This window comes from Lacerta agilis, chromosome 6 (assembly GCF_009819535.1).
Source record: "Lacerta agilis isolate rLacAgi1 chromosome 6, rLacAgi1.pri, whole genome shotgun sequence".
NCBI lineage: Eukaryota > Metazoa > Chordata > Lepidosauria > Squamata > Lacertidae > Lacerta > Lacerta agilis.
In genome coordinates, this window is record NC_046317.1 from 92000539 (window position 1) to 92026324 (window position 25786).

Sequence of the window (25786 nt, forward strand, 5' to 3'; positions counted from 1 at the left end):
ATGATCAACGCAGTCGGCCTCCGTTTATCTTTCAAAGGAGCAGCTCACATTCTGCATCGTTCCTTTCCGTCTGCTTGGCTGCGAGTCGCTTTGGGTTTCCTCACAAAGCCACTGGCAAATTTAATAAACGAAAACAACAACAACAACAAGAACAACAACAACTTGCAAAGGAGCCGAGCTGTTGGGCAAAGTGCCTTGCTTCCATCTGGCAACCTTTTTTTTTCTCGCCACGGATGTTTTTATTGCTGCTCCTGAATGCAAGGGGATCTTACATTTATATGACAGTTGGAACGAAAGCAAGACTTCAGAGCTCTGCTTCCAATGCAAGCTGGGAGGAGATGGCACTTAAAGTGGGGTGTCCTTAAAAACAATTCCATCTGTGACCATACGGAGCCAGAGCAGTGGGGACTGGGAGCTGGCGAGGGCTCAGTCTCCCCAAAAGACCCTGCCTGCCTGCCTGCCTTGTGTGGTCTCTTCAGAAACCTTGTTGTGAAGTGCCTATACAACTCGGGGCCTTTGATATCCACCGCTGCTGAGCAACCTCTGCCTGGCCCAGAGGGGGCGGGAGCCCCCCAGCCATTCCCAGCTTAGCTCAGGGCGAGCGCCATATGGCCGAAGAGGCGGGTAGAGGAGGCCTCTGCGCTTTCCCAGAATTCACATGGTAATGAAGCCGCTCTCATGCGCAGGGATGCAGGCCGGCGCTGCCCACGATGCGGCGGCCGGCAAAGGCGGCCGCTCTGGGAGCTTTCACACACGGCAGCCACAACACAGCGCCATCAATGGCCTTTAAACCACCTGTTTGGTTTTCCCACCGTGGGGCATAATGAGGGGGGGAAGGGGTCTCTGGGAAGCTGCTCCCCTTCCTCCTGGTTCTCCTGTCTCCCCACTCCGTGACATCCCAAATCTGCCCAGCTCTGGCCTGCCATTCTGCCATTCTCTCTCCTATCCAGCTGGGAGAAGAATTAAAAAAACAACAACAACTCAAGGACATTGCCTCCTGTGGCAGGGAGTTCCACAGTTTAACTATGCACTTCACTTCCTTTTAGCTGTCTGAAATCTTTATTTCCAGTTACAGGTGGGTAGCCGTGCTGGTCTGCCATAGTCGAAACAAAATAAAAAATTCTTTCCAGTAGCACCTTAGAGACCAACTGAGTTTGTTCTTGATATGAGCTTTCGTGTGCATGCACACGAAAGCTCATACCAAGAACAAACTCAGTTGGTCTCTAAGGTGCTACTGGAAAGAATTTTCTATTTTGAAATCTTTATTTTATTTATTTATTACATTTATATACCACTTTATCTTCCAACAATCTCAAGGCATTACACACGGTTTCCCTCCCCGTTTCATTTCATCCTCACAACAACCCTGGCAGGTAGGTTCGGCTGGGAGATCATGACTGGCCCAAGGTCACCCCCAGTGAGCTTCATGGCTGCGTGGGGATTCGAACCCTGCTGCTCTCCCAGGTCCAACACTCTGACCATTGGGCCACACTGCCCCCCTTCCAACATTCAGCTTCCTTAAATGTCCACATGTTCTAGTGCCATGAAAGAGGGAGGAGAATTTAAGAGTTTAACGGCTGGGCTGAGCTTTGGGTCGGGATAGCCTAACAGCCCCCAGCGCCGCCCCCCCCCCCCCCGGTCTGTTCTCTCAAGTTAGGAATGGCAGAATTTCCACCAGGATTGACTGATGCTTCCAGATACTGGAAATCCCCAGTGGGGAGAATAGCTCCTTGCTGGTTTCCCACTGGCTGGCCACAGTAAGAACAGGATGTTGGACTAGATGGGCCATTGGCCTGATCCAGAAGCCTCATGTTCTTAATGCTTCCGAACGCCAGTTGCTGGAAACTGCAGGAAGAGAGAGAGATGCTCTTGCTTGCTCCCACCCACCAGCCAAGCTCTTCTTACGACCCGATGCCTGAGAAGCACCTTGAATCCGGCTCCCAGGTGATGCCCCCCCCTCCTCTCCTGGCCGGCCTCTGGCTCGGTGACAAGCGCAGGAGTTTTCCCACAGTCGAACACCTGAGCTCTCCGGCTCCCGGCTCGCGCACCTGCTCTGCCTGAGCGATGCCTATCAGCCGGCCGGCCAGCCAGGCGGGTGGAGATGAGAGGGCCCCCTGGCACGGGGAGAAATGCCCTTGGCGTGATTAGCCCGGCTGCTGCGATGGGAATCGTGGTCTCCGAGATGGGAGGAGGAGGGGGCAAGGAGATGGGTGAGCACTGAGCAGCCGGTACACCTTGTGCCCTGGCCAAATCTAGCCTCCTAGGGGGGAGAAGGGAGCAGGATTGGAGCCCGTGCAGCTGCAGCTGCTTTGAATGAGCTAATTGCACGCTTTGAAGGAGCCGCCTGCTTCTAGGTAGGAACCCAGGGAAGAGCAAGGAAGAAATGAGGAGGATCTGACTGAAGCAAGGTTCGGACCATTAAGTCCATCTAGCTCAACTTTGTATACACTGACAGGCAGCATTGTCCAGGCTGGCTCTCCAGGGCTTCATTCCCCACATGTATTGGGGGATGGCAGGAATTGAACCCATGACATTCTGCGTAAAAGGCACAAGCTTTGCCGCTGAGCCCAAAGGCGTGGCAGAGAGTCTTCTTTGCAGAGATCATTCCATCTCTGAGCTGGCATCCTAACCCCCCTACCCCCCAAAAGTGCTGGATGAAAACGGAACGGCGCTCTGCACAAGTTCAGGAGCACCTGTCTTGTCCTCCTTCGTTTATTCTTTTTTTAAAAATCGTTGTTGTTGTTCAGTCGTTCAGTTGTGTCCGACTCTTCGTGACCCCATGGACAAGAGCATACCAGGCACACCTATCTCCACTGCCTCCTGCAACTTGGTGAAACTCATGCCATTCGCCTCGAGAACACTGTCCAACCATCTCATCCTCTGTCGTCCCCTTCTCCTTGTGCCCTCCATCTTTCCCAACATCAGGGTCTTTTCCAGGGAGTCTTCTCTTCTCATGAGGTGGCCAAAGTACTGGAGCCTCAACTTCAGGATCTGTCCTTCCAGTGAGCACTCAGGGCTGATTTCTTTAAGGATGGATAAGTTTGATCTTGTTGCAGTCCATGGGACTCTCAAGAGTCTCCTTTTTTAATCATTAGTTTTGATTAAATATTTTCCGGTGCTACAAAACAAACAAATGGGGGAAAGTACGTCTTTCATCTCCAATTTCAATTCACAGAGTCTTTTTCACAGTTTGCTTGCAGGTAGTGAGAGAGACTTTTGTCCTTGTCATCTTGCGATGGGGGGGGGGGAGGGAGCAGAATGTTGTTCTTTCATTCTGTCAGGGCTGGCCTTGCATCTGGGCCTGAACCCCGTGTTCTCTCTAAATCAGTTTTCTAAATGCTGTTTGATTTGCTCTGGATTAGAAATGGGGAGGCAGGCTCCATTCTCACATCTGGGGGCTTTTCTAAAACTTTAGTTTCAGATACAGGTGGGTAGCCGTGTTGGTCTGCCATAGTCAAAACAAAATAAAAGAAATTCTTTCCAGTAGCACCTTAGAGACCAACTAAGTTTGTTCTTGGTATGAGCTTTCGTGTGCATGCACACTTCTTCAGATACACTGAAACGGAAGTCACCAGACCCTTGAATATATTACAGACTTAGTTGGTCTCTAAGGTGCTACTGGAAAGAATTTTTTTAATTTTGTTTTAGTTACAGAGTGTGGAATGATTAAAAAGTGAGGAATCTGATGTATGGTACATTTTAGCAAGTTTTACTGGGGTTAAATACCGTCTACAGTCGTACCTCGGGTTACATATGCTTCGGGTTGCATACTTTTCAGGTTACGAACTCCACTAACCCGGAAGCGCAACCCTACGCGCGCACGATTTGCGCATGAGCAGAGCGTTTTTCGCTGTTTTTTTGGGGGGGGGTTCAGTCTGCGCATGCAGTACAGATAACAAATGTTGGGAGTGCAAAGAGAAGGAAGGAACTTTTTTCCATATGTGGTGGACGTGCCCCAAAATAAAGGACTTCTGGGAAAGGATTAATAATGAAATGAAAAAGGTGTTAAAAGACAGCTTCTTAAAGAAACCAGAAGCCTTTCTTTTGGAAATCACAGGGGAGGAAATCCCCCGAAAAGGACAATACTTTCTTTCTGTACGCCACGACAGCAGCCAGATTACTACTTGCAAAGAACGGGAAGAACCAAGAGACACCAACAGTGGGAGATTGGCAACTGAAGATGATAGACTTTATGGAACTTGCCGAGATGACAGTGAGACTGCGTGACCAGAGGGAGGAAACAGTGCAGGAAGATTGGAATAAATTTAAAATCTATTTGAAGAAATATTGTAACGTTTGAAATTTTTGATATTCTAGGGAAGTACTTAGAGGTTTCTGGCAGAATTTAGAGGATTAGGAAATAACAATTGATTGTAATTAATAATATTGGTTAATAAATTAATAGGTAATGAAATATGTTAAGGAATTAATGATGAAATGATGAAACTGCATAAAGAAGAATTGCAATGAAACCCAGGAAGGGGAGGTTGGGGGAAGTCCCACCAAGATGTTAAAGGGAAAATGTGAAGTTGATATAAGAATTGTTTGTGTTTTGTTTGTGTTTTTTGTATTTGTGTTTTATGTTTTATATCTTGTAAAATGAATATTTTTTTTTAAAGCGAGGAATTGGCAACAAATAATTTCAGTGTATGCACCCCTCAAAAAAAATGTGTGCAAGGTCCAGCCATACTTTTCTCCTGAATATTAGGGGTTCAGGCAGCCCCCCCTTCCAGCCTCCCCCCTTTGATTCTTCTCCCCCCCCCATTGACACTTTGCATTCCATGCCCACTGAGCATGCTCAGTCATCATTTGGCTTGTCTTGGATGGGACTGACCCATTACGTCATTTATTTATTTATTTAAGTTTCAGAGATCTTGGGGTTCCCCTGGCCATGGAGAAGGTCCTTCTTCTTTCCTAGCCACCCAGTTTGGGCTCCATTTCTGCTGCCCCTCACTGTTTGCCTGCACTCTTAGAAGGTGTGATGCCCATTCTCAGAGGAGTTCATTCCCCCGGCCCACACAATTTGTTCAGATTTCTTCACTAGGACGAGGCAATTCCAGAACAGCAACTCATGGCAGGGATGCAACAGACCGCCTCCTCCAAAGACAGGTCACCCACTCATCTGCTGCATCGTTGCCCCAAGAATGATTGAAATATCTGTTCACACTTGATGCCAAGTCACGAGAGAATCCCAAGAGAGGCAGGCTGGAGTGAGCCATGAACATGCAGAGATACGACAGGCAGCCTCAGAGAACAAGCCGAGTCCCTCAATGGTCCTTGGGGGCCCCTGCCAACTCTACAATCCTATGATTTTATGTACCCCAGCAGAGGCTGACTAGAATGAGCTGTGATCATGCAGAGAAGCGACGCTCAGCCTCCTCCACAGGTGGACATTTGCGGCCATTATCCTGCTCCCTAAAATACATGCTTTGCCACACCCTAGTGTCCCTACCCACCCCCAGCCTCCCAGCCCAGGGTTTGGGAACTGCTGCTGTATTATGAGCCATGGTTGGGTGCTTGGGCACCCAGGGGCGTTTGACAACTCGTCTCTCCCCGATGCCTACGCTCGTCCCTTGGTTGCTGCTTGCCTGCTTTCTGGCTGACAAAACTTTTCCCAGGGTGGGCGCAGGTTGGGTCCTCCATTCAGCGTCCCCCCCCCGCCCGCCCCCAGAGGAGCGCCATGCGGATGCCCTGTTCCCACACGGGCTATCAAAGCTGCTAATTAGCCCCCATCTGCTGCTGGCGGACCCCCTCCCCGCCTGCCCCCCTCCCCGCCACCAGTGGTATGTGAGCCTCTATTGAGAGTCCGGGGCGGGGGGCTTTGTGTGCTGGAATGCCATTCTCTCAGCTGCCGGAGGAGCAGCCCGGGAAAACAATTCGAGGGGGCCTCAGGCTGCCCACCCCCCACCCCGCCGTCCCCCTGGCCAGCCCTGCCTGGCTGCCTCCGCTTATATCTGTGGCCGGGTTCTCTGTGCCGATTAGCCCAATGTCAAAGCTCAGGTCCCCCGGGGTCAGAGGTCACGGCACTGAAGGCGCTGCAGAGGTGACGGCCGCAGGAAGAGGCCCGGAGCTGACCCTGGAACGCTGCTGAGATCACAGAAGGGACCCCGAGGGTCATCCAGTCCAACCCCCTGCGATGAGCCCAAACAGATCCTGAGAAAGCCAACGCTGTCCAGGCTGCAGTGATCCGATAGGGAACACCACCATAAAGCATCTGAGCATGTTCAGAGTTTTTTTTTCCACTGTGCCTCTGAGCATGTTCAGAGTATTCTCTCTCTCTCTCTCTCTCTCTCTCTCTCTCTCTCTCTCTCTCTCTCTCTCTCTCTCTCTGCAATGGGGAAAGAGCAGGGAATGAGCGGCCATTTCAACCGGTGTTTCGAAAAGGCCTGTTTCTTGGATTTCTGCCAAAGATGGGAAGCTTAGCAGTTTCATGCAGTTGTAGCATAAAGCAACCCTACCTCAGCCTATTGTGAATGCCCAACAGACAGATTACAGCAGAAGTAATAAAAGGTTTTTCCAGCAACATGTTCTCCTTGCAGCATTCCAACACAGATCAGGTTCTGGCCAAAGGGCAGAGTCCACGGCAAATTTGCTTCAAACACAAGGATATTTCTGCTTTATTTTATTTCCCCCCACATTTTATTTATAGTTTTCAACAATTTTACTCAACAAATACATATTTATTAAAATCAGCTCATTATCCCCGACTTCTCTTCCCCACCTTCTGTGTTTCACTCAACTGCATATCCAAAATGCTCCTTTTACCCTTTCATTTTCAGTCTTGCATCTTTTGATTCAACCTTCTCTACTCTGATTATTCTAGTCCTGCTTGCACTTTAAGGCGTTTACAATAATTCTTCATGTGTTCCACAAATCCGCCCCCCCCCAGGTTCTTTCTTAAAAACCACGGGTGTTTCTACTTTCTTTTGTGCTGAGTCACTCTCTGACCAGTTTGCTGAGTCACCCTTAACCAGCTGCAGGTGCAGTTAACCCTTCCTTATCCCTCCCCCCCCCACATACGCTAACATTGCGACCCACCAGATCCAAAGGGCACCAGCCAGGGACGTAGCATGGGTTGCTGGTGCCCAGCCCGGGAGTCTCTCCTTGCAAACTAGCCCCAACCTGGGAGATGGGGGTTAGAAGAGAAACAAGGCAGAGAAACGCCAAGCCAGGAGCCCCACTGTGTCGCCTTGCCTTCATGCCCTTGCAGCAAGGCGATCGGGGCAATGCACTGCTTTCCTGCCTTCCTCTTCCTCCCTCCTTCCATGGTGGGGGGTGGCGGCAGCAGCAGTGCCCTCCCCCTCTCTCACTCTTGGCCAGCCCAGGGGTGGCATGTGCATGGATGTCCCTGTGCCAGCCATGAAGAGGAGGCAGCACCCCGGCCGGGGCGCAGTTTGCCTCCCTGCGGCTCTGCGGTCAACGAGGGAGCCTGTTGTAGGGGTGCCTGGTTGCGCCCCCTCTAAAATTTGCACCCGGGGCAACAGCCTCCCACGCTACGCCACTGACACCAGCTTCTACTGCTGCTCTTCAGGCACAATGGAGAATAGTGTCCCGTTACCCATGGCGAAGGGAGATGCAGACTCCAGACTGGCTTGGTTCTGCGCATGGAATTGGTGGCGCTGGGTCCACAGGCCTGTCCTTCGCTTCAGCGGAGAAATGTATTTTTCCTGCTCCAGACCAGCTAAAACAGCCTTTGCACCCCTGCAGTGGCTCCTCAGACCATTTCCCCTCTGTGAGGGATGCTGTGCTCGGAATCTGGAAGGCGGATTCCTGTGGGATGACAAATGGATGCCTGTGGTGGGACGTGGAAGTGACTGCGCTCTGCTCCCCGCCTCCTCCCGTCGCACATGCACACGCCTCATCGGTTGAGACACCTCCGCCGTGCGAGGACAGCCGGACAGGACAAGGCAGCCTGAGGCCACACTAGACTGGAGTCACCTCAGGGCCGCAGCAGGGCAGGTCCCAGCCCCTCACAGAAAGCCCTAATCAAGAGAGTGTCTCTGAGCATGTGCAGAGTACTTGCTCCACTGAATAACCAGAGACGGTTGTCCTACACATCATGTCAGGCAGTTGATGATTCCTGACACCTGGGAAGGAACATGCTCTCCGATCTGGCAACACTTTCCCCCTTACCCCTGTGTTTCCGTGAGGAATGGCTGTTAGCTATGTAATCAGGGGAGAGCAGTGAAGCATTCTGCTCATGGTCAGATGCACCTTTGCCATTCTGGTTCCACTTGCTCAGGAGCGAGTCCTGGCTGTTTGTAGCAATGCAAAAAAGAAAGAGTTTCAAAAGAAGCAATTGAGAAATAACTTTAATGAATGCTGGACCATTGGATGTGATGGCCTTTCGACGCGGCGGATGGTGGAAAAGATTGAAAGGAAAGGCTCGGATGCATAGCTCAGCGGTCAGGAAACTTTTTCAGCAGGGGGCCAGTCCACTGTCCCTCAGACCTTGAGGGGGCCGGACTATATTTTTTGGGGGGAGAAATGAACGAATTCCTATGCCCCACAAATAACCCAGAGATGCATTTTAAATAAAAGGGCACATTCTACTCATGTAAAAACACCAGGCAGGCCCCACAAATAATCCAGAGGTGCATTTTAAATAAAAGGACACATTCTACTCATGTAAAAACACCAAGCAGGCCCCACAAATAAACCAGAGATGCATTTTAAATAAAAGGACACATTCTACTCATGTAAAAACACCAGGCAGGCCCCACAAATAACCCAGAGATGCATTTTAAATAAAAGGACACATTCTACTCATGTAAAAACACCAAGCAGGCCCCACAAATAACCCAGAGGTGCATTTTAAATAAAAGCACACATTCTACTCATGTAAAAACACCAGGCAGGCCCCACAAATAACCCAGAGGTGCATTTTAAATAAAAGGACACACTCTACTCATGTAAAAACACGCTGATTCCTGGACCATCCGCGGGCCGGATTTGGAAAGCGATTGGGCCGTATCCAGCCCCCAGGCCTCAGTTTGCCTACCCATGACATAGCTCTTTACAACAAATGGAAGGGAATTTAAAAAGAAAGAAAGAAAGAAAGAAAGAAAGAAAGAAAGAAAGAAAGAAAGAAAGAAAGAAAGAAAGATGTTTTATAAAAGTGTATTTGGGTCAGGCATGGGGAACCTGTGTTCTGTCAGATATTGTTGGGCTCAGCCTCCGAGGGCAGAAGGGCCAACTGGGCAAAGGGTGGGAGTTGCAGCCCACCAGCATCTGAAGAGCCACATTTCCCACGTCCCTAATAATTCCCATTGGGATGCGTTGACATTGCATTGCAAGCGCATATAAGTGCATGGCCTGCATAGCCCAGCAATAAGGGAAGCGGTTACTCCGTAGGGGTCCAAAACAAGCACCAAACAGCAGCTCATGTGTTGACACACCTATTAAAATAGTGCTATATTTTATTTTCGTTAGGGAACGATTAAGCATGTTTTCAGCATTGCGGATGAAAAACCAGGCAGCACTTTGCTCCGAGGCTTAGCAAGGGCAGCTGACCAGCCAGAGCTATTTATTTATTTATTTCTTGCATTTGTATCCCACTTTTTCTCCAAGGCCCACATGGTTCTCTCAGTGCTTGATTAACCCCGACAACAGCCCTGTGAAGTAAGTTCGGCTGAGAGGCAGTCCATGGTCCAGTTGGGGTTCAGCGCAGCTCCAGCCAAAGAAGTCAATGGTCACCCAGTGAGAGCTTCGTGACTGAGTGGGAATTTGAACCTTGGTCTCCCCCAGTGTTAGAAACTATATAAACCAGGCACCAAATGGCTCCTTAAACCAAGGTTACAGTCGCCAAAATGGAATGCCTGGTTGCCATTTTGGGGCAAGACTGCTCAGTCTAAAGCCTCATTTTTCAAAGGATGGACGGACAGTGATTTATTCTCAGTTAAACATCTGGCTAGTCCAAATGGCAACATTGAGCTAGGTTAAGAGCTTAAAGGGACCCCTGACCATTAGGTCCAGTCACAGATGACTCTGGGGTTGCGGTGCTCATCTCGCTTTACTGGCCGAGGGAGCCGGCGTCCAGCTTCTGGGTCATATGGCCAGCATGACTAAGCCGCTTCTGGCAAACCAGAGCAGCGCACGGAAACGCCGTTTAGCTTCCCGCCGGAGTGGTACCTATTTATCTACTTGCACTTTGACGTGCTTTCGAACTGCTAGGTGGGCAGGAGCAGGGACCAAGCAATAGGAGCTCACCCCGTCATTGCAGGGATTCGAACCACCAACCTTCTGATCAGCAAGCCCTAGGCTCTGCCACAGCGCCACCCGCGTCCCTTTTTAAATGTATAGAACACAGTTAAAAAATGAAAAACAATTTATGTACAGTGGTGCCTCGCAAGACGAAATTAATTCGTTCTGCGAGTCGTTTCGTCTTGCGAAAAATTCGTCTTGCGAAGCACGGATTCCCATAGGAATGCATTGAAATTTAATTCCCATAGGAATGCATTGAAATTTTCGTCTTGCGAAGCACGCCCATAGAAAAGTTCGTCTTGTGAGTCACCTAAAAAATCGCAAAACCCTTTTGTCAAGCGAGTTTTTCGTTGTGCGAGGCATTAGTCTTGCGAGGTACCACTGTATTTTTAAAAAGAGATGTCCGGTGTCAATCCTGGCACCCAGGCATCTTCACTTGGTCGCAAGTGGTTGATAGCCAATTGCAAAATGCGCCTGGCGCCTGGCTAATTTGGAACACTGGTCTCCCCTAGCTGACACTCTAACCCTTACACCATGCTGCCTATGTCTCGCTGCTCCTGTGCCTGCAAGTGCAGCATGAAGCTGAGCACCTGGGTCACGGACTGCGGCTGCTTCTTAGAGAAAAAGGAGGACATCGTCCCTTGGCGCCCCCCCCCCGCCTGCCTCATTGAGCTGGCACTGCCATCCATGGCGCTGACTGCAGTGTGAGGGCATGTGAGTCTCGCATGCAGACGGTGGCTGGGGCAGGGGAGCACCTCCGGAGGGTGTCCCCCCTCTGCGCCCTTCCCTGGGCTACCTCTGCAGGAGAACAGCAGCACCTTTGAGCCCTCACATCCTGTTGTCTTGGCAGCGGGCAGCGGGCAGGTCACCCCTCCAAGAGATGAGGGCAGGCCAAGAACAATGGGAGATCAGTGCGGGATTGTGGGAGAAAGGCTCTCTGGAGCCACTCTGTCTGAGCTCCCCCTTGCTAACCTCTCCCGGCTTTGTTCGCCTATCAATGCTTCCTGCTGACGCCAACAATAGCCGCGCACAGCTGGGCCCTGTTTCATCTGGCTTCCAGGCCACACAGCGCAGAGAGAGAGAGAGAGAGAAAGAGAGAGAGAGAGAGGAAGCTGGGAAGAGGAGGAGGAGGAGGAGGGAAGCAGGGCAGGCAAGTCACACTGGCATGCCATTCAGTGGGCAAGTTGGCAGGGGCAAGAACAACAGGCAGCATTGAGGGTGGGTGGCAGGGCCATTAGTGGCACAAAAATGGAAACAGCACATATTGCCGACGAAAGAGGAATGGATTTTGAAAATGTTGGAATATGCGGAGTTAGATAAAATGACAGGGGGAGTTAGAGAACAGCGAGATCAGAAATTTATTGAGGATTGGAAAAAAAAATGGTTAATTATTTGAAGAAATATACACAACTGAATGCGTTAGTAGGATTACAGGAAGCTTTGTAGTAAAAAAATAAATATTATTGTATGATGAAATAAGCAATGATTATGCTAGTTATGAATATCAAAGCAATAATATATAGAATAAATATAAAAGCAAAGAAAGAATATTTTGGAAACCATATGGAAGGCTTGAGGGAAGTCCGGGCCCAGAGAGGCTAAAATACAGAATGTTCAACAAGCAATGAATTGTAAATATATTGTATGTATGTAAAACTGAATAAAAAAGATTATGGAAAAAAAGAGGGTGGGTGGCAGGGGATTTTGCCCTAGACTAGATCCTCATCATCGCAGAATCACAGAATTGGAGACACGGAAGGGACCCCCAGAGATCATCTACGCCAACCCCCTGCATGTTTCTGAAGTGGGGTTCAAGATTTTGAAGGGTCCTGTCCTAGGCCACACGGACTTGACTCCGCACCTCAAAGCCCCCTGCCCAGATGACTCAGGCAAGCGAGCCAAGCCACGTGCCAACTCCCACCTGGTGCTGGAAGGGCATATAAGACCCTGGCATTTTCCGCTGCAGCAAGCAATCGCCTGAGCCAGTGGCGTCATGGTTAGGGTGGCAGTGTAGGAAGGAATGGGGAGACCTGGGTTCAAATCATCCTGCTGCTGCGAACATTGCTGGGTAATCTTGGGGCCGGTTGATACCTCTCAGCCTGACTGACCTCGCAGGGTTGTTAGGAGGATGACACTGGGAATACGATCAGCAATATATGGACTTTACTCTAGAGGTGACATTTTAGAAGTGGGGGGGGGAATTGCATGGGATGGAGAAAATGGATAGAGAAAAGTTTTTCTCCCTCTCTCTTAACACTGTAACTTGTGGACATCCAATGAAGCTGAATCTTGGAAGACTCAGGGCAGATAAAAGAACTAAGCACGTAGTTAGCCTGTGGAACTCACTGCCACAGGAAGGGAGTGATGCCCCTCCCAACCTGAATGGCTTTAATAGAGGATTAGTCAAATTCATGAAGGTGAGGAGGGCTATCTGTAGCTATTTAGCCACGCCTATGCTCTGCCTCCTCTCCAATACACACAACCTGAGGGAAGATTGTCGGAATATTCTCCAGAAGAAACTTGGAAATGGTCTTGAACAAGTTGCTAGGCAGCGGAAAATTTCCCCAGCAACAGGTGTCCTTATCAGGTCATGTAATCAGCTAAGTCTGGGTCAGTGTAAATGAGTAGGTGAATGAGTCAGCCTAGGCCTCTGGCTGGACGGCTAAAACGAGAAAAAGATTGTGGGTCTCTCCCCCCCCCCTTTTTATTAATGACCAGTGCCAAGTTTTGTAAATAATAAAGACTCTGAAAAACAAACATAAAATGGTGTTTATTCCTGTAATGGGAATTTCACTAAGAGATAGCTGGAATGCTGCTGCTGTAAAGAAGTAAAAGATGCAGGAAATTTTTTTCTGTAAAAGGAACTCTGCTGCAGAAAGAAACAGTAGATGCTCACGAACCAACGAAGATTGCTGTCTAGCAGGGAAGCTGGCTCACTTGCAGATGAGCTGCTTGTTCAGGATTCTCCCAGATTTGTTTGCACAAACTTTGCAGGGAGGCTAGACCCGTCCTTATTTATTTACAGAGCGTGCATCTTGAATTGTTTACGGAGAGGTGACATTGCAGCCAGGCAAATGTCATCCCAGGCCATTTGTCCATCATCACTTTCCTTATCACACACACAAAAAAACTGATTATTTTCCTTTGGGGGGGGGGTAGAGTGGGTTTGTTGTGCAAAAGCTCCCAATCAGCTCCAGTTGCACAAATTTGCCATGTGCTGGTATTTGATTGAATCTTGCCCCTTCCACTAACTTTGACACCAGTTAATAAACCAACCTCCCAGTTTCCCAGAGGTGTGAAGCTCACCTCCCTGTGCCTGGTCTGCCATTGGTTGCCCCCCCCCAGCAATACCAGGGTCCCTGCATTCCTTTGCCCCCCCCCAGCCAACTCCAGAGACTTCCAGCACTAGAGGAGACCATAAGAACAAGGGGCGCTATTTGGGTTTTACTTAGCGTGTTTTATTTTCCTTTTGATTGGACATCCTCGCTTTCTAAACTCCTGTTAAACAAACTGCTTAATTTGATTTCTTGGCTGAAAAGGTTTCCGAACACACAGGGGAGGGGGGGCTCTTTCTCTCCCCCCACCCAACCCCATTGCTCAAACATTTGGGCTACTTGTTTAAAGTGCTGGGAGATTTAAAGACTTTGGAGATCCAGAGGGGTGGTGGGCTGAAGCTGCCTGGCAGGAGACGTGGGGTGGAGGTGGGGTCTTCAGGTGAGATTCCGTCACATATTCAGGTTGCACCATTATAAAGAAGGCTGATCGCCGAAGAATGGATGCTTTTGAATTATGGTGCTGGAGGAGACTCTTGAGAGTCCCATGGACTGCGAGAAGATCAAACCTATCCATTCTCAAAGAAATCAGCCCTGAGTGCTCACTGGAAGGACAGATTCTGAAGCTGAGGCTCCAAGACTTTGGCCACCTCATGAGAAGAGAAGACTCTCTGGAAAAGACCCTGATGTTGGGAAAGATGGAGGGCACAAGGAGAAGGGGACAACAGAGGACGAGATGGTTGGACAGTGTTCTCGAAGCGACTGGCATGAGTTTGACCAAACTGCAGGAGGCAGCGGAAGACAGGAGTGCCTGGCGTGCTCTGGTCCATGGGGTCACGAAGAGTCGGACACGACTGAACGACTGAATAACAACAATTATAGCTGACTGAGGCTGCACCTACAGTTTATGCTTAAAGCACTGCAGTGCAACTTCAACAGTCATAGAATCATAGAACTGTACAGTTGGAAGAGACCCTGAGGGTCATCTAGTCCAACCCCCCGCAATGCAGGAATATGCAGCAGCAGTCCCATATGGGAATCAAACCTGCAACCTTGGCATTATCAGGGCCATGCTGTAACCAGTGATCCAGACATGCAGTGGTGCCCACAAATTGGTTTCTGGCAAGATCTGCGTGCCGCAAGATTTCAGTGAGATCTCACGAGATTTCATCAAGATCTCACGGGATCTCACCAGAAATGGGCGCTTCTGCTCCCCCAGTGGTGGAGGTGGCAGGCGAGAAAACCACCCCATGGGTTTCTGCCACCTGAGATGGCTGCTTCCCCCCACCTCATGGGCGGTGCTGGGAATCCTAGCTCTGTGAGGAGGCCAGTGTCCTTAGCAAACTACAGTTCCCAGGATCCTTCGGGGGGTGGGGGAGGGACCACGACAGTCAATGTGGCATAAGAGTGCTTTAAACAAGCAATGTGGATGGGACCAGAGAGCTCTGGCACAACAAACCCATTTCCCCAAAGACCAGAATTTTTTTAGTTACAGGTGGGTAGCCGTGTTGGTCTGCCATAGTCAAAACAAAATCGAAAATTCTTTCTAGTAGCACCTTAGAGACCAACTGAGTTTGTTCCTGGTATGAGCTTTCGTGTGCATGCACACGAAAGCTCATACCAGGAACAAACTCAGTTGGTCTCTAAGGTGCTACTAGAAAGAATTTTCAGAATTTTTTTGACACAGGTAGGTAGCCATGTTGGTCTGCCATAGTTGAAACAAAATTAAAAATAAAAAAAAATTCCTTCCAGTAGCACCTTAGAGACCAACCAAGTTTGTTGTTGGTATGAGCATTTGTGTGCATGCACACTTCTTCAGATTCTTCATGTATCTGAACAAGTGTGCATGCACAAGAAAGCTCATAACAATAAAAAACTTAGCTGGTTTCTAAGGTGCTACTGGAAGGAATTTTTTTTATTTTTTATTTTTTTGACAGTAAGCAAAGGGATGGGGGAAAACATAGGGTGACACATGCTTGGATGCAACCTCATCTAATGTTGGGTGGGGGCGGTGGGCGGTGATGAGACCCCCCCCCCCAGCGGGCCCTCTCCGTGGAGAAACAGCCGTCGGCTTCCTCAGCGTGGAGAGCTCAGAAGAACCATGTTTCTGGAATTCTGAAAAAGCGCTTGGCGCCCCGGCGCAGTTCTCCCGCTGGTTGGCAACCGGCCTGCGGGGGGCGCTGCACCAAACGCCAAGGGCAGACCAGGAAAGGGGGCGAGCAAACGCGCCCCCTCCCCGACGCCGCTCTATGGGGCCCGAACAGCTGGCTCCTGATTGTGGAATCCCAGCTTTAGATCGCGCCGGGGGGACTAGGTGTTTGTGTGTGCGCGCATAACGGCGGGAGGGGGATTACGCCCCCCCCCAACTCCTTGGCACCTGCGAGAGACCCCATTGTCGGGTGGGGGACGGGACACGACGGCTCCGAGGTGATAAAAGCTCCGGGCCGGGTTTCTCAGGGCCCTTGGCTTGCAGGTGAATGGAGTGGTGGAGGGGGGGGGGAAGGCGCGAGGGAGGCTCCCTCCCTCCCTCCCACCCCCTTTCCTCCCCCCTCCGCCCTTGCGGTCTCCATGGGCACCGGCCGCGAGGCGCCAGGCTGACAGCGCTCAGGGTTTTATGAATGGGTGACATCACAGGCTTTGGCGTCTCGCGGTCTGAGCGGCTTGTTAAGACACAGAAACAGCCCGAGGGGGCGGGAAGAGGGGGGGGGGACACGGAGCGCTACCGAGGCTGCTTTGGGAACGGCTATAAATGGCAACGGTCCAGGCCGACTGGAGGGGAGAGAGAAGGGAGGGAGAAGGAGAGAGAAGGAGCTGGGAGAGATGAATGGGGCGAAAGTGAAAGTGGAGCCCCCGAAGCGGGTGGAGGGAGCGAGGATTTAGGATTGCGCTGCAAATTAGGAGGGGGATGCCGGCGGCTGGGAGACTTTGCAACGCTGGGCTTGCGAGTATTCATTGCGCGCTCACACACACACACACACGACGAGCTGTGGTTGTTTTTTTTCTTCTTGTGTTTTGGAAAGGCAAGTTGGGCGCTTGCAAAGTCCGCGAAGTGGCGGGGGGGGGGGCAAGGCCCGATCCTCAGCAGCTTTGCGTAGGATCTCAGCCTGCGACTCCGAGAAGGGTCGCCTGCAAAAGTTGGGTGGGATTCATTGAGCTAACGCAGAGCCCCAGGGGCAGGATAGAATATCGGCAGGATCCTTGCTGGCAGGGTTTACTGGAATGATGGTTTTCCAGCCTCATTCAGTGAATTCACTGGTATTTAGCAATGATTCACACCACAACCCACACATTTTTTTTTTTAAAAAAAGGTGGTTTCCCCCAACACCTCCAGTAAGATTTGCAGCTGTGGAGCGTGTGAACGCGCTAACACGTGACCAGACTGGGATTAAACATTCATCCCGGAAACTCTTCAGAAATCGAACTCGTTTCAAACGCGACCGCGTTCATCTATCTAGAAGGATCCCGGTTTTCACCGCGCGTTGATTATCAATCAATCAATCAATCAATCAATCAATTAATTATACCCGGACTTTTGCAGTCACCGAAACTGGAGGGGATCGAAACTTTAAAAGGCCCCCCCCAATCCATTGCATGTCTTGTTTTCTAAGACAGTTTCCAACACTGCTCTCCCATCGCTCTTCGGCATTAACGCCTTTGGAGCCTTTCATTTTACCCAGTTTAAATAATGATAGATGGTGCCTGTAGCAGTCGGCGACTTGGATGGGGGCATCTTTAAGAATAATAATTTTTTAAAAAAAAAAAACCCGCTAATTTTCCTCTCTTGAGAAACATCTTAACATCTGCATTAAGGATGGCGAAGGAACGCCTTCCGAGAGAAAGTTTGCAAATATATAAATATATATTTACATGATATTAAGTGTGTGTTCAATGGGTGGCGGTGATCCGGGGGGAACTTAATACCACATTTGTTTCCGTGTATGGAGGAGGAGGGCGGGGGAGGAGGCGGCAGCGGGGAGGCGAAAGTGTCAAATCTGTCGTTAAAAACTATTTATTTTTCAAGTGCCTGTCACATTCCTTTCATCCTCCTCTTTTTCCGGATAAAATGCCCCCGAGCTCCCTACACCTGCAGCTCTCCCCAATCTCTCTTTAAAAAAAGAAGAGGGGGCGGGAACTCCTTGCTTCCCATGATGTTTGGCTTTGAAAAAAGAAAAGGGGAAAAAATTCACCCCAAACTCCCGTTTCAATTCCGTCCCATGGAAGCAGAAGAGTTGCTGTGGGAACCACGCCCCCTTCCCTCCCTCCGCTCCTGTGATTGGCTGGCGCTCGGCCCCGCCCACACCTCCTCGGCCCCTATAAATAGCTCGTCCTGCTCGACGGCGCGGGACTTGCAGCGGTTCGTCCGTCTCTCTCCGCGGCTGGATTTCCAGTTTGTTCGCTTTCCTCCTCCTCGATCCTTCGCGCAGCCATGAAGGTCGCCACCGCCGCAGCGCCCGCCGCGTCGCCCGGCCCGAGCTGCGCCCTGAAGGGCGTGCGCCTGGGCTCCGGGGGCGCGGGCGAGCCGGTGTCGCGGTGCCTGTCGGAGCAGAGCGTCTCCTTGTCCCGGGCCGGCAGCCCGCCGCCCCCTCGGGGGTTGCCCCTGTGCCCGGAGCAAGCCGCCGCCGCCGCCTCGCTGCTCATGGACATGAAGGGCTGCTACTCGCGCCTGGCGGGGCTGGTGCCCACCCTGCCCCGCCACCGACGGGTCTCCAAGGTGGAAATCCTCCAGCACGTAATCGATTACATCTGGGACCTTCAGCTCGAGCTGCAGCACCCGCTGGGCGCCGGGCCGACCCCGCAGAGGGCCACGGACGAGCCGGCCGGAGCCGTGCCCGAGGTGAGCTGACCGACTGCGCCGCCGTCTCTCCCTGGGCTGCTGGGCGCTTCGGGGGGTTAACACGGGGGGGCAGCGAGAGGAGGGTTTCAAGGTGTCCCTTGCCTGCCCACGGAGCCTCGGTCTGTGGGGGGCGTTTCCAGACTTGCACCCCCACCCCGATTATTTGACTTCCTTTTCCATACGGACGCCACCTTCCCCTAGTCTCCGTGGCTGAGTCGCTTGGGTGGCACTGCCCATGCCCTTTTTGGGCTGCTTCTTCTTCTGGGGATGTTTTCACTCCACCCCAAATCCTGCCACCCTGTCCTGGGGTTACCCTTCCACACTGTGGACTCTTGCGACCTGGCACCCTTGGGCGCCGCCGCTGCTGCCTTTGGCCTTTTTACTTTTCTGGACGTCCATTCTTGGGGATGGGAATTCCGCCCCCGCCCCACCCCTGTGTGTGCGCTTTCGTTTTCCAAGCCCTCTGCCTGCTGTTCCTAGTCGCCCCCACCCCATTTTTACCTATCGTAGATATTACCCCTTATTTGCCGGGGTGTGTATGTTAATCTTCCATATCCCATATCCTGCCAGTTTCTGTTTCCTCTTCCCTGATGCCTCATGTGACCTCTTCTCCCCCCCCCTCAAAATTCTTCTGATTCCCCCCCCCTTTCTGTCCTCTCTTGGGGGAGATGGGGCCTGATTTCCCATACCAGCCCCCCCCCCCAGCCTTTATTGAGGCTTCTCCTTGTCAACATTCAGCCCTTGTCTATCACATTAAAGCACTGTATTCAAGGCTGGGTGGATTCTCTCCCTTTGCAAAAAATACTTTTTGCCTTCACCCATTCTCCCTCGGTACTCTCCCACATGCTATGCCTTTGGGGGGGGGGGTCAGGGCAGCCCCATGGATATTTCCTATCATCCCTGGCCTTTTGCCTCGATGGCTGCAAGGGCTGATGGGAGATGGAGTCCCTTGCCTGGGGAGGGCAGGATATCCCCTTAGATCCAGGAAGATCACAATTGCTCCCTAGGGAAGCTGGAATGGCAATGGTTTTCGCTTGCAGTCCAGTGGACTTTGCTCCTGCCCCTGATGTTTGTGTTTGTGCGTGTTCTGGGTTAGGCTTGATGGAATCTGGGAGCACTGAACACAGTCACAAGCTTCTGGGTTTCACAGCAGTCTTCAGCAGAGTGCTGGCTTCATCCCTAGGGAGGAAATGGGGAGTTTTGCTGTTGAGGGACCCCAACAGCCTCCTGTGGATTCACGAAGTGCACAGCTATTGGCTTTTATCGCTGTAGTGCTGATCCGTCTTATCTTGTGTTTCTTTCCAGGCTGCTTGTGTGAATCCTGACGACCGGATCCTGTGCCGCTGAGGGCCAGTCCTTAGCCTGCTGAACGGTCCTTGGAAGAAATAGGCTTTCCTGTTGCTCCTCCAATGGCAGGGGAAGGAATTCCAGGATGGAGATGTGTGTGGCAGCCTCTCTCTCCTCTCCCAACCGGACTTAGGCAGAGAGACTGCAAAGGACATTTTTGCTGGAGGTGAAGGAGAGTTGGAATCAACAGCCTCTGCCCCACTTTTCCCATGTCGAAAGGGTGCCACGTGTGTTTCTCTTCGTGAGAAAGAGGAACCACCGCCGGTGAACTCGAACTGAACTCAAAAGCAGCACCCTCTGTGGAAGGGGTTTAGCGCTTAAGACAGGCAGTGCTTGTTCTTTGTTTTAAAAAAAAGAGAAAGCAGCGTGTTGTAACTCTCTCCAAAATACTTCTCAGATTTCTGAGAAATCATTCTTGTATTGTATATTACAATGATAATGTTTCCCCGCTGAGAATATTGTTCTACAATAGTTTGAGGTTTTTGTTATTAAAACAAATGCATATTGCGACAAATGGTCCTTTGGGGGTCATGTGGTTTTTTATTGGGTGGAAGGGAATCTTGGGGTATACTGTAAATTAGGTCAGTTGTTATCCAGGAAAGGGGTGTTTGGAAGACCAAACAGATCACCACCCTCTCTGGGGGAAAGAAAAACCAGGACCCAACTTTACCCCTCAAATTCTGAATCCTTCTCACACATTCTTGGTAACTCTTCACAGCCCTGCATGGTAGGCCAACATTGTTATCTGGCTCACCTGGGGGGTGGGGAGAGGTAGGTCTAATTTCAGATCTCCTGGGAAAGTTACTTGAAACTTGCAATCTGTAGCTCATGCAGCAACCTTTCCCTCCAGATCCTTTAGTTGACATAGAATCATAAAATTGTGGAGTTGGTAGGCAGTATATGTCCTGGGGTAAAATTGTAAGTTAAATCCTAGAAAAGAATAAGTTAAATCCTAGAAAAAGCTCAACAATCTTGCTCGGCCCCCACGCATGTTCACTTCATCAAATCTGGCCCTCTTAAATGTTTGGGCACCCCTGATCTACAACATCATACCCTCCAGTACACTTCCCATAGTCTCTGCCCATTGGGCTTGCTTGCTTGCTGGGGCTGATGGGAGTCCCAACAGTAGAATCTTCGAACTGGAAGGGGCCCTGACGGTCATCTAGTCCAACCCCATGAATGCAGGAATTTTGTGGCCCAACATGGGGTTTGGACCCACAACCCTGAGAATGAGAGTCTCATGCTCTACGACTTGAGTTATCCCATTGATGTGTCTGGTGGGCACCACAAGGGCCAACTCTGCATTGCAGGGGGTTGGGCTAGATGACCTTTGGGAGATCCCTTCCAGCTCCACAGTTTTATGATTCTATGACCCTGTTTTGGAGTACAGTACAGCTCCGATCTGCCTGAAGCAGAGGAAGCCTGATGGCAACAGCTTCTCTCTACAACTGGGGGCTGAGTGCTCTTAAACTGTGGAGATGGGAGATGATTGTTGGAGGAGTAGTCATTACTTGCACAGCCTGAACTTGTGGGGGCCTGAATATCTGATGATTTCTTCCTCTTCTGACTGTGTGTGGGCGATCGGGGATCTATTGGTCTCCTTCCAGCCCTTCTCTGGAAATGCGTTATCTGTTTTGCAGGATACTTTTCCTGCAAAAAAAAAAAAAGCAATAGTGTGTCAGAAATGAGCAAGGATACAAAAGCCTGCAAGCTTGTGCACGACTCCTGCAACCTCTGGGGGACTGGACTAGTCCAGCTTTCCCCAACCTGGTGCCCTCTGCTTCTTTGGACTACAACCCCTGATCAGCTCCAATCAGCACAAGGTTGGGGAAGTCTGGGCTAGACTGAGGAACATTTAAATATCCTCTCTCTCTCTCTCTCTCTCTCTCTCTCTCTCTCTCTCTCTCTGTGTGTGTGTGTGTGTGTATACGCAAAGCAAGATAATAATTTTTAAAATACGCTTTTTTCCAAGGAGCTTAAAGCTGAAATTAAGATCTGGCCACTTCTTGCAGCCCCATAAGCAACCTTTGGTAAGGCTTCTAGGTGACCCCTGGAAGAATCTTCCCACCAGGTTTGGTGCCTTCCTTTTTATTCCCATTTCACAGACTGGATAACTGAGGCCAAAGGAATAGCCCTGTACAGCGAAAGCCATGCAGCTTTTGCATGGCTTTTACGGAAACAGGATGGGAGAGTGTTTTGCCTGGGCGGGTGAGTAATGCCACTGCTGTGGGCGGGGATGAAGCGCAGCTTTGCCAGTTTTTTGTGTGACAGAAGAGAGAATGAGGCTGGCCTAACATAGCTAGCGAGTGACTCCCTAGTGCCTGGAGCAATTGCACGGAGCACAGCTGGAAGAATGAAAAGCTGCGTCACGCATAAATTGAGCTTGAGGCTGGGTGCCGGAATGTGGTTAGGGTGCCCTTGACCGCGTGCAGAGTACACAACATTTGAGTAATAGCTGGCAGCAGTGCTGCTAAGCCAAGATAGGTTTCTGCTCTTGAAATTTCCCTCTTTACAGAAATCCCCATTGAGTTTGGCTGTTTTGCACGCTCCGAGGCTGATTTCAGCCCCAATTGGCTGGGCAAATCCTGCCTTCTTGGCCTTGAGTCCTCCCAAAACCATTCTACGCCAGGTGAGCCAATGCTTTTCCAATAGATCCCTGCATGTAAAAAAAAAGAACAGTGAAAGTTGCCAACTTCCCCATGATTGGTGCTAGTTTATTGTATGCAGTGAGAGATCTTTGCAGGAATTCCGTGTGATTCCTCCTTGCGCAGTAGTCCCAGGAAGTGGGAGCCTACCACCAGATCTTACCTGTATGTAAGCTAGGGCTGCTTTTTGGCACTTGATTCCTGCTCAAAACTTGCCAAAATCTGTCCCAGGCCCAGCTCAGAGGACCGGCCAAATGTATGTGTCACAAGATGGGCATCTTGCAGCCTTTGAGATGATGTCGGGCTCCTCTCAGCCCAGCCAGCATGGCCAAAACGTGTGGCATGATGGGAGCTGCAATCTAGCAGCACCCAGAGGGCTGCGGGCTCTCCATCCCAAACCCCTAAGGCTTCTCCCAAAGCTTCATGGGGATTGTAGTCTTTAGAAGATTCTGTAGAGCACGGGTGTCAAACACAAGGCCCGCGGGCCGAATTCGGCCCGCCGGACCTCGTCATGCGGCCCGTGTAACTGCTGCCGGCCGCAGGGGCGGAGGGAGGCTCCGCGCCGCCCGGGGCGGCAGCGTGGAGGAGGCACCCCCCGGGGGCGGGGCGTTGTGACGTTGCGTTGTGACGTCACGACACAACGTCAGGACTGAGTGCGCACGCGCAAAATGTCACACGTGCGCACTCCGTCGCTGGCTCCTACTGCTGCTGCCGCTTCCGCAGTGACTTTGCGAGCCCGCCGGATGAAAAGGCGGCTTGGGGGCAGCTGCTGATCGCGCACGGCAGCCCCCCCAAGCCGCTTTTTCACTCAGAGGGCTCGCAAAGTCGCTGTGGAAGCGGCAGCAGCAGCGGGAGCCCAGCGACGGAGTGCGCACGCGCAACATTATTACTTACATTATTACAAAAAACAGTAATAATTGAATGCAGTGACAATAATTTATGATAATAAAGAGTGGACACATAGTCCTATAGATACAACCGGCCCTTTGAGGGTGACCAAACTGCTGATGCGGCCCCCGATTAATTTGAGTTTGACACCCCTGCTGTAGAGGGAAGCTGTGGGCTGGTCAAGTGGCTGTTGGCCTCGATGGATCCAACTTCCCAAGGAGATTGCAAGCAGAACCTCCTCTTGGCTTCATGCCCTCGCATCTGCCAGGCAGTATCTGCAGCTGTTTGGCCCGTGGCAGATTTGTGACTAAGCTGCACTGGCAATCCTGTTTGGGAACAGAGCTAAGTCATCAATAACTTTTGAAAAGGAAGGACTGATGTTGCATCCCTCACCACACCCAGAACATAAGGAGAACCCAATGGATGCATCCGGCTGATGGCCTCTCAAGGCCAGCATCCTGACCAGCCAACCAGATTCCCCAGTGAGAAACCTTCAAGCAGGACCTGAGGACAAGATCCCTCTCCCCTCTTGTGGTTTCCAGCAACTGATATTGAGAAACAATTTTTTTTTAAAAAAAAAATCCTTCCAGTAGCACCTTAGAGACCAACTAAGTTTGTTACTGGTATGAGCTTTCATGTGCATGCACACTTCTTCAGATACACTGAAACAGAAATCTGCCTCTGATCTTGGCTAAGGAGGGCAACCAAAATGGTCAAAGGCCTGGAAACAATGCCTTATGAGGAATGGCTTAGGGGGCTGGGTATGTTTAGCCTGGAGAAGAGAAGGTTAAGGGGTGATATGATAGCCATGTTCAAATATATAAAAGGATGTCATATAGAGGAGGGTGAAAGGTTGTTTTCTGCTGCTCCAGAGAAGCGGACACGGAGCAATGGATTCAAACTACAAGAAAGAAGATTCCACCTAAACATTAGGAAGAACTTCCTGACAGTGAGAGCTGTTGGACAGTGGAATTTGCTGCCAAGGAGTGTGGTGGAGTCTCCTTCTTTGGAGGTCTTTAAGCGGAGGCTTGACAGCCATCTGTCAGGAATGCTTTGATGGTGTTTCCTGCTTGGCAGGGGGTTGGACTGGATGGCCCTTGGGGTCTCTTCCAACTCTAGGATTCTATGATTCTATGATTCTAAGGGAAGCCTAGTCATGATGGCTAGGAGCCAATGACAGCCCTATTCCTCCATGAATTCATCAAACCCTCTCTTAAAGTCATCCAGGCTGGTGGGCATCACCGATCCCAAACATGACATCATCTGAAGTTTGTCTAGCCTTAATGAATCCTGCCTGGTCCTTCATTGTTTTTGGTGACCTCACTTGTTGCTCTCCGTTTGCCAAAGTTGTTGTTGAAATCTTCAAATCTACGTCAATTAGTGATATTGGGTGGTAATTAGCACGTAGAGTATGATCCTTGTCCAATTTTGGTATAACCGGGATATATGCTTGATTGAATGTCATTGAAAGAATTCCTCTCTTGTATACATGGATTATAGTGACCCGCAGCTTCCTGTTGAAACCTGGTAACTTTTCATATCACAAATGGGGTTTGTTGGTTTCTGTCCTGTTTTCTTTCTTTTCTTTTCTTTTCTTAAAAGCTTTTTAGCATTTATTAAATTCACTCTGTAAAAAATCTGACACACATAAAACCAATGAGAGATAAGGAATGGAAAGTGACCCCACCGAAAGAAACTTTACAGTACAAATTTAAATCCATACAGTTTAAATTGGCTTAATCCAATGAGACTGAAGACGAGACACTTGAGGTCCTGGACAAGGTAGTAAAACACTCTAAGACCCTCTGGATCCTTGGACTGATTTACATCAATTAAGAGAACCAATTTTTGATGTGGTAAAAGAGATGTGTTCATCACCAATTACAATTTCAAGCTCCTGCCGGCCATAATGCATCATCTTCTTTCATGATTTCGCTGTCGTCGATTATCCTCTTTAGCTCTTCCATCACACTTTTGTGTACGTAGGCTTCTTTTCTGATCATGACATCATTTTTATAATTGCTGTTGTTTGCATATCTCAGTTTCCCGTCAGGGCGGAACTCGAACTCGAGAAACTCGTGGCCGAACTTCCCCTTGTGCCCAACGTAATAACGCAAATAGAAATCGCTCGCCATGGCCGCATATGCCCCACCCTTCTGTCCTGTTTTCGTTGCGTTCCAGCACAAGACGGTCATAATGCAGTAACATTGGGGAAACATTGCAGAACAACTAACAGGGCCGGATTTAGGTTGGATGAGGCCCTAAGCTACTGAAGGTAATGGGGCCCTTTATATGTCCAGCTGTCCTTTGACAACAACAAATTGTGGCAGTCTTTTGTGTTGAATATATGCTGTATGGTAATTTGCGGACCTAATAGGTCTCTAAAGCCATTTGCACATAACAAAATATGTATTTTATCAAAGTAATTGTTCAACTGAAGTACAATTAAGAAGTATATTAATAGTGAAATGCAATTAAGAAGAAGTATATTAATAGTGAAAAAAATATTAAGCTAATAATTGTATGTAGGTTTTATTTTATTTTATTGTTTTTTATCTTATATTTTGGAAATGCACTTCCAGGGGTTTTTTTTTCCT

At 50.0% G+C, this 25786-nt stretch overlaps 1 protein-coding gene and 1 pseudogene across 1 annotated transcript; one reads left to right on the forward strand and one right to left on the reverse strand.

Moving 5' to 3' along the window:
* The first annotated feature begins 17876 nt into the window (after positions 1–17876).
* Positions 17877–20175, forward strand: ID1 (inhibitor of DNA binding 1, HLH protein). The gene is made up of 2 exons (XM_033153848.1): positions 17877–18309; positions 19615–20175. Exons 1-2 carry the CDS (start codon positions 17902–17904, stop codon positions 19654–19656), a joined length of 450 nt encoding a protein of 149 aa, XP_033009739.1. The 5' UTR covers positions 17877–17901; the 3' UTR covers positions 19657–20175.
* A 4614-nt stretch (positions 20176–24789) lies between these two features.
* LOC117047827 lies at positions 24790–25337 on the reverse strand (annotated as a pseudogene).
* Between the last annotated feature and the right edge of the window lie 449 nt (positions 25338–25786).

Coding starts and splice junctions, on each gene's coding strand:
- ID1 (XM_033153848.1), top strand. CDS start 17,902: ATGAAGGTCGCCACCGCCGCAGCGCCCGCCGCGTCGCCCGGCCCGAGC. Junction 18,310..19,614: donor CGGCCGGAGCCGTGCCCGAG/GTGAGCTGACCG, acceptor GTTTCTTTCCAG/GCTGCTTGTGTGAATCCTGA.